At 38.2% G+C, this 8,712-nt stretch overlaps 1 protein-coding gene across 8 annotated transcripts in view; it reads right to left on the bottom strand.

The window, feature by feature from the left end:
- Positions 1-1,323: 1,323 nt before the first annotated feature.
- RABGAP1L (RAB GTPase activating protein 1 like) overlaps positions 1,324-8,712 on the bottom strand; it is a 726,671-nt gene continuing 719,282 nt past the window's right edge. For all 8 annotated transcript variants that reach the window (XM_042229119.1, XM_027975891.2, XM_042229120.1 and 5 more), the window contains 2 exons: positions 8,020-8,217; positions 1,324-6,707 (listed from right to left, as the gene is read on the bottom strand). In XM_042229119.1, the coding sequence (XP_042085053.1) occupies positions 6,555-6,707; positions 8,020-8,217 (351 nt within the window). In that variant the 3' untranslated portion in view covers positions 1,324-6,554. The remainder of the gene's footprint in view (positions 6,708-8,019; positions 8,218-8,712) is intronic.

The following is an 8,712-nucleotide window of genomic DNA, read 5'->3' as shown; positions in this document are numbered from 1 at the left end:
TGTTAAAAGCATAATTTCAAAAAGGTGAAATTGATTCTCATGCAAGTAAAAACTGAATGTTAACAAATATTTTATACAACTCATTGCATAAACCAGTGAGAGAACCAGTACCTTGTAAAAACTGTCAAAAAGTGCATTTGCACTGCTAAGTATTTATAGACAATTTAACAATGGAATATTAGTATAAGGTTGCAAAGTTAGACACAAACTACTTACTGTCCAACAAAGTAGTAAAACTGTATCTAACTTTTGGAGTCATCTACTCCACTGGAAAGAAAATGGGATTTGCGTCCCTCCTGCACAAAACCTACAGGTTAACAGGTAACTTCACAAAGACTAGGACCTTTAATCAGTAATAAACAGCGAGTTCCACTTACTTTTCATGATAGGACTATTCATGGCCTTGTAACTGCCAAGTTCAGTAGATATTTTCTGGATAGTTTGACGGTTTTACTTTTTATGTAAAATTTCTCATTGTTTTAATTGCTACATGGGCCAAACAAAAGATGTCTGTAGTCTGGGTTCGGGGCACAAACTAATTTTGCAATCTGAATACATGCTGAATTCTAAGAGGAGCTGATTAATCTGGCTTTCATTTGGCTCCAGGGACACCCAAAACAAAATGCAAATTAGAACCTAGTACAAATCACAATTCTCTGTACCCTGCCTCCATTTCAGGAGAGCCTTCAGGATTTTTTCAAAGTTCTGCCTGAATTACATGATGTCACCCACTGGGCTGTACTCTGAAAGACGAGCAGCAGCCACCCAATCCAATATTAGCCAATGAGATTGTTGCAAGATTTTGAATTGGGACACTGAGATGCCAGTCCATCTCTGCCGGTCACTTGAAGACGGGGCATATAAACTTGGAGGTTATACACTTTGAAGCAGGGGGTGCCTCTTTTCAGAGACAGCAGCAGCAGATAAGCATCACCTGTCAAGACAAGCAGAAGAGTGATTATGAGAACAATTGCTCACATTCCTGATGGCATTCCAGCCCTTTGTCCCTGTGCCTCTTCAGGCCCAACAGTTTGGCCTTTGGTGGTATGAGCTAAATATACTTTTTCCCTTTTAATTAACTACCTTTTTATTACTAGGCTAGCTTGAGAGAGTTTGTTACTTGCAACCAAGGAATCTCTAAAGAGAGGCATACAGGGCACTTGGCTGTGCCTGCTGTACATGATATCATTTTGCAAGGCAAACTCCTATTTATTTCTCCTTGCTATAGTGACTAGAGTCTAGTATCAGATAAGCTTTTCACCAATGCCGGGTTCAGATGATTCAGAATAAAGTCAACTAGAAGAAAAATTAAGAAGACATAGATGGATTTTAGAACAAATGTTTATTACTGCTTATTGGGGCCAAAGGGGCAACACAAAGCATTGAGAACATCACTGGCTCACAAAAACAGTCACCTTGCTACCTTTTCAGTTGCATTTGTTTATTTCACAAGGCTTCATTCACACGTGAAAACAAGATAGTAATCCAATTCAAGTTCATAACAATTATAAAAGTAAACATTTGTTTGTTGGGACAATGTACAATAAATTGCACTTTTCTTAACAAGCATTACATTTACATTTATAGAGTGTACTATACATAATACATGGAATAATGGAAACATCTAATTGGTCAGTGTTGATAGAGGAGAGAGGCTGCTCACTAATTTCTTTCGTAGTCAATTAGCACTGTTTGAGCTAATCAACTCTTTTATTCTGGAACCTGTTTTCATTGGAGAAGCCATGGGCAAAATCATAGAATTCGTAAAAACAGATGGCATAGAGTTTCTACTACCTCCTCAGCAAGGGAAAGGTAGGAGTTGAAAGAAATGAAGTGAGGCTGACTGAGAAACTTTCTTATTTGAACTAAGGATCCATACATTATGCAGAATACCAAAAATAGAGAAACTGATGCAAAGGCTATTATGATCTTGGATTCTGGGACCATTCCAGGCTTTATTCTTGTGCTTTCATGACACCAGAGTCTTGACAAATTTATGTCCTTATCATTCAGTTTCCTATATTTTATTCCATATATAATATATAGTTATTAAAAGTTACATTTCAACAGAAAAGATTTTACATGTTAATTTATTGCCAACGAAAAAGGAAAGTAACTTAAAATATTCACTTTCTACTCAATGATTCTTTTTTTTTTAAGTTTTCAGAATACCGCTAACGAAAAACCAGGGGTGGAGGCAGGGAGAGTGGGACACGTTGATGAAGATGTTTTTATAGCAGGGAGCAAACACACTTGCAGATAAGCTTGACGTGTAGTGTTTTAGATGGAAGCTAAGACAGGAATGTCTGACAGCTGACTATAGTCACTAAGCTACTCATAAACATCCACTTTTCTCCTTACAACTCAAGATGATCATCTCCTATCGAGGTGCAGCCCACATGCAAGTTTTCATTTTGGTAGCTCTTGAAAGATAAGAAAATCCCTAAGGGCTTTGCCTGTGTTACATGGAAGCCACCATGAGACAGGAAGATGTTCTGGAGCAGTTCCAGTTCAATGTGACCATCAGCATGGCAACTAGAGGGCAAGAGTTTTGTATCTGGTAGTAGGAAACACAGGCCACTGAGTTGGGTCTGGCCTTCTGTATCTGATCACCATGTGCATATTCAGTTGAATGGTACCAGGGTATACTAAAGAGGCAGGGATAAGCCATATAAAATTATACCAATCACACACAAATCTCACAGCATTCAAATCAAACAATAGTTCATGCTCTCGTTTACCTATACTTGAAGCAAGAGAAGAAGAATTTTTTTTAAAGAGTAAGTTATACAACAGAATCATCTTACTAAGTAATTAAAAGTGTTCTGTGCCAGAAAGATAAAATATTTCACTTTTTAAAAGCTGCTTTTTCCCTAATACGATCATGAAATTGGACAACCACCTTACCAGAATAATTAGTAGACTGATCTCAAGTAAAGAAAAAGAAAACTCAATCCCTTACATTAGTTACATATGTGATTCTTATCGTCAGAAATGAATCCGTTCCTTTAAGGATCTTTCATCTCTTGTGCCCTAAATTGTATATTCTCTTGTTTCTCTCACTTCAGCTAGGAAATGAAGCCACTAGTTATCAACTGGAAAGTATTTTAGGAAAATGGAGTAAGGGTTTGAGAAACATAAATATTAATACATAGTATAAGAGGATGAAAGTTTTGAAAACAATGAAACCAGATACATACTATTAAATATCCCAACATCAGTACAAAGATTACTTTTCTACCTTATTATGGAAATTTAAGAAAGCCAATGAAGAACAAACCACGAACTTAGTAATTGGGAGAGGGAAAGAGAATTATTGGTTGCATGGAAAGATAGGCCATAGGCCTATGTGACATTCCTATTTAGTGTTTCTGATAGGCACTCATATACAGTAACTGAGAATTTCTTTGCATTAAATTATATGTAACTAAATATAACCAAATTGTGCCATGGCTCAGGATGTGGGAAGCTAGAAAACATATGCACTGCAAAATTCAACTTGGTTTCTTTCAGCTCTAAGGAATGTGTTAAGATTCTCAAGATATAAAAGCTAATGACTGAATTATCAAATTGAACTTCATTCTCTTATATTGAAGAATTTAATGAAAGGAGAACTCTTCACTTTTCAGAATGCTGCAAATGTTGGATTTTTGGAGGAATGTTTTATACAATGTATCCAAGGAAAAGATGAAAAACACTCTAAAATATTTGAAATTTTCCTGGATATTTGAGCTGGTCAACCTCTTTCTAAAATCCAAAGAAAAGTATGAATTCTCAAATATACTTCAAGTTAAGATAAATTAAAACTGCTAAGTCATTCCAGTCATCTCCGACTCTGTGCGACCCCAGTAGATGGCAGCCCACCAGGCTCCCCCATCCCTGGGATTCTCCAGGCAAGAACACTGGAGTGGGTTGCCATTTCCTTCTCCAATGCATGAAAGTGAAAATTGAAAGTGAAGTTGCTCAGTCGTGTCCGACTCTTAGCAACCCCATGGACTACCAGGGGGAGGAGTCTACCAGGCTCCTCCATCCAAGGGATTTTCCAGGCAAGAGTACTGGAGTGGGTTGCCATTGGCAGATACTTAATGCTGGAATGCATGAGTTTTTAAACTATATGGTGAAAGGCATGTGGTCTAGGATAGTGCTATTGTAAGATTGTATGAATAATATCATATGCCAACTTTTGAATTTTCTTTCTTTCTGCATTTGCTATTGCTACTCACCCAAAGGCATTGTAGTGAGGGACAGTTTAGACTATGATACTAATACACATACCCAAGTATGATGTGGAACTGGAGGAGAAAAAAAATCTATAGATGGCCATCATAATCTGTTAAAAGAGTTAAAATGCAACTGATTAAATGTTTACAATGTTTGTACCTGGTGATTTTGTTTAAAGAAACAAATGTTAGGGGCTATAAAACTGAGCCAGGTCTACAGGTAAGAACTGAATCTAGAGCTAGTTCTCTCTCAACTACCATTTAAGGAAAATTATGCAATTTAGGCATTCTGTGAAATGTAAAAAGAGCTCTGTACAGTAGAATTATGAGATTCACAAAACACAAAAGAACATCCTTAATTTAGCTAGCCATCTGATAAGGCAACTTGTACAAGGCTTCTTGGGATCAAAGCATAAAGTACCAGGAAAGCTAACAAATTTTACTGAATGATTTACAAAAACAAGTACCAAGATGCAATTTTCTAGCCACTATATTTTACAAAACAAATATTAACTTTTCTAAACCACCACAAATGGAATGTTAAAGTCAACACAGATACTCAGAATGCTGAGTTATTTTCCTCTGGAGTGAAAGGAAATGAAAACTATGATGAAAGATGTCAGGACAAAAAAGAGAATTCTGTAAGAAAAGTATTATTTGATGAGTGTAATGAAGGATAGCAGACAACCACATCAATTTTATAGGCTATAGATGATAGAAGAACACTTACCGATGAGGGGAACTTCACTTTTTAGAGCTTAATGAGTATTTTAGAGGAGAGGATCCACCGTGAGCAACTTGTAGTGCATGGTCCTGGACTTGAGGTGGCTCTTACATGAGTTTTACTTCCAAGAGTGTGTTACTTTTAACTGCAACATATGGCACAGATGAGAGTCACTCTGCCACTACAGGGTTTAAGATCCTCTGCAAAGAATATTTTCAACAGTGAAGCCAAGGATGAGCATCAATAAATGTTACTGTACACAGACGACAGTAGTTTGGTTGACGTAAAAGGACCGAAGGCCTCCAAAACAGCTTAAAAAAATGGGAAAATTGGTTTTTCCCTTACCAAAGGATTTCTTGCAAAGACTATTTATAAAGACATGTTAAATATAATTGAAAAAAATATTTCCATCAACGTTTACACAATAGCTTTGCCTTTCCATGAGATAAGTATTTCTATAAAGGTTTTATATGCAATCGAAAATGTTACAAATGCATTTGCATCTCTTCATCTAGGGGTACCAAGGGCACATTTTTAGGAAGCTACAGAGCTCAGAAAAAGGGGCCTAGTAGTAAATTAAGGTGATATGAAGCTGACCTCTATTTCCCATTTCATAACTTTAACAAAGTTACAGTATATTAGTGTTTCCTTCGCAAAGTATATGTCAACATTAAACAAATACTCTGTCCCTGGTTCTACACTCCATTCTAAGCACAGTAACTGTTCTGGGCCTTTTCAGGCTTCTCTGGTAAAGGTCTCCTAAAGATGAAACTCGTAATACCCACTTCTGACTTCACATTTGCCAGAAGGCGCAACTGTATGCTTGCCTGGGAGCTTGCAGTTCTCCTGCGGGATTCTGCAAACGACCTGTTAGAAGACCAGGACCAAAGTGATTTATTTTATCCTGCATTTATGAAAACTTCAGTTCTTTTTTATCTAGTGTGTGTTCTCAATAACCTATCTTATTCCATGGTTCTTGGCACTTAATTTCCAGATGTACCCCACAGGAAATAAAAATAAACTAATTCTCTTTGGGAACTGTCCAACCCCAGATCTGTTCTTTCCTTCGGATAGGATTATCGCTGTCCAGGGAATCACTTTCAGGAGGAAACCTGACTGGTCGTGGCTGGCCCCACAGTGTGCTTTATCTGAAGAAGTCCTGAAAAGTTATGAGGTTTAGGTTTCAATCTTTTTTTTTTTTTTTTTTTGCTGTGACAAATATCTTCCTATCAATTCAACCTTGGAATAAAACACATCTCCATTTTCATGTAAGATAAAAATAATTATGAATAATTAGTTCTAAATAAAAAGCATTTAGCTCTGAATTACTTGTTTCCAACCAGACATCAGGCATATAAAATAATGTGTAATAATACTATGACGGATCGGAACACGGCCTTCCATGAAGCACAAACACAGGTATTCAACATAAATCAGGTTAGTTTAAATAACATCCCTTTGAAAAGCGTCATACGAGAAAGATTGAGAGCTACTGAAAGATCCTGGCTTGCTTTCTGGCCTCCTTCCCTTCCTTTCAAAGGGACACCAGGACTCTTCCTGGGTTTCCGTCGCTTTGATCGTTGTGCTCCTGTGCTTGGGTGAGGCTGGAACTATGTGCTCTCCTTGGGGGGCTGGGTGGCCTGTGGTGGCTGCAGCGGCTGCGTGCCCGTGGCCGTTTTGATAGAGTTCAGGGTTTTGCTAAACCAAGAGTTTTTTGCAGCTTGGATTTCATTCATAAGGGCTCCTCTCTGATGTTCAAGTTCCTAATTAAAGAAAGAAAGTCATCTGAGTTATATAAATGTTTTCTCTCTGCCAAAAATAAAATCAGAGTGCAGCTTTTTGGAATCCACACAGCCGTAGTTTTCTTCCTACACACCCAGGTGAGATTTAGTTGGCTTCCGAATGCAGGAAAAAAAAAACAAAACGTAGAGCTAAAAGAGTTACCACTAATACCCAGAATCTGTGCTTTCTCTGATCAGTGACAGGAAACCTCATTTTACCCTTTCCTCCCCCTTGCAATTTAGGTCCAATTTAGGCTGCAGCCTGAGAGAAGATGCTTAAAACCACAGGTAAACGTAAGCATATGGGAAAGAAGTTTTACTGATAGTGTAAGCATGAATGAGTTTTGGGTCCCAAGACACAGCCTGTGGCCCTGGGAATGTACAAGGTCTGGTGCAGAAAGTTCAGGAGCCTTAGTGTGGTGCAGTGGATGCCATGGCAGGATGCAGTGAGGGTGAGGGTCACTGACAGAAGGAAATGGGAACAGTCCATCAGAAGCCAGGACTGTTCTCCCGATTCTGATATCCTCCACAGTGGAACGAGATTATGGGGAAAGGGATTTGGCAAAATCAGGTAAAGATGAAAAGGGACTCCAAAGAAAAGAATGGCTCTCGGCCAACGTTCAACTGTTAGGGCAAGGATAGCAGGAGGGGTTTGGCTTTTCAACTCTAAGCATCAGCTAAGTGACCAAGTTCAATGAGAAAGGACCATGGCAAAAAAAAACTCAGAGTAAACTAAAAAGGCAATGCTTAAGTTCCCATAAGATGTGTGTGTGTGTGAAATTTAATTATTAAAAATTTATTTAAAACTACGTGTTTATTTTTGTTTAGTTGCTCAGTTGTGTTCGACTCTTTGCAACATGACTCTGCAACCACACAGATGGTAGCATGCCAGGCTTCCCTGTCCTTCACTATCTCCTAGAGTTTGCTCAAACTCATATCTATTGGGTTGGTGATGCTATCCAACCATCTCATCGTCTGTCGTCCCCTTCTCCTCCTGCCCTCAATCTTTCCCAGCATCAGGGTCTTTTCCAATGAATTGGCTCTTTGCATCAGGTGGCCAAAGTATTAGAGCTTCAGTTTCAGCACCAGTCTTTCCAATGAATATTCAGGGTTGATTTCCTTTAGGATTGGCTGGTTTATATCAGTGTTTAATGTAAAATACAACTCATTAGTGGGCAGAAAATGTATTCATCATATATGGTGTAACATTCCATGATTCTGAGTTTTAATACTAGAATATCCTGGACCACTAACTTTTATTTTTTTCTTATTGGTCTTTTATCAAATTACCAACCTGGATTTTACACTTGGCCTCCACCAGCTGCAGTTTGGTTTGTGCCAATTCCAGCTCCATCTCCCTCAGTTGCTTCTTAAGAGAGTCCTTCTCATCATCCGATTCAATCCCCTGGTCCTCTCTGCTTATGGCCGCTACTTTCAAAGCGCCCTCCTTGCTGAAAATGTCACTGCAGTGTTTACATGCCATCATCTTACCCTGAAATATCCAAAAGAGATAACCAGTATCGAACTGCACTTCATGGCATATATCATGTCCTGACACACTGTGACACGCTTTTTCTTTGGACACTGCTTCTGATCATCAAATGAAGGCCCATTTATGAAAGTATTTTTTCTTGGGCTATGACCAAAATGGTTATAATGAGCACAAAACCCAACTATCGAAGATAGGTGCTACTTTCTCTTAAAGTAACTATAGAAAAACTCCGGAGATAGGAAGTGTTATAGCATTTTCTTGAATGTGTTCTACAAATTTTATTCTACCATTATCCTTACTGGATGCCAAGCCCATGGCATATACTCTACATGCATTAATTACCTCATTTAACCCTAGAGCTACCGTATGATTAGGTACTATTATCATCCCCATTTACAAATGAAGAAACTTAAAGAGTACAAGTAAACTTGCCTATGGTAGACAAGGAAGGTCATTATGAGTAACCTAAGTCTACCCTAGCAACAAACAAGTATT

Source organism: Ovis aries, chromosome 12 (genome assembly GCF_016772045.2).
Source record: "Ovis aries strain OAR_USU_Benz2616 breed Rambouillet chromosome 12, ARS-UI_Ramb_v3.0, whole genome shotgun sequence".
Lineage (NCBI taxonomy): Eukaryota > Metazoa > Chordata > Mammalia > Artiodactyla > Bovidae > Ovis > Ovis aries.
This window is presented reverse-complemented; position numbering and strand designations above follow the sequence as displayed.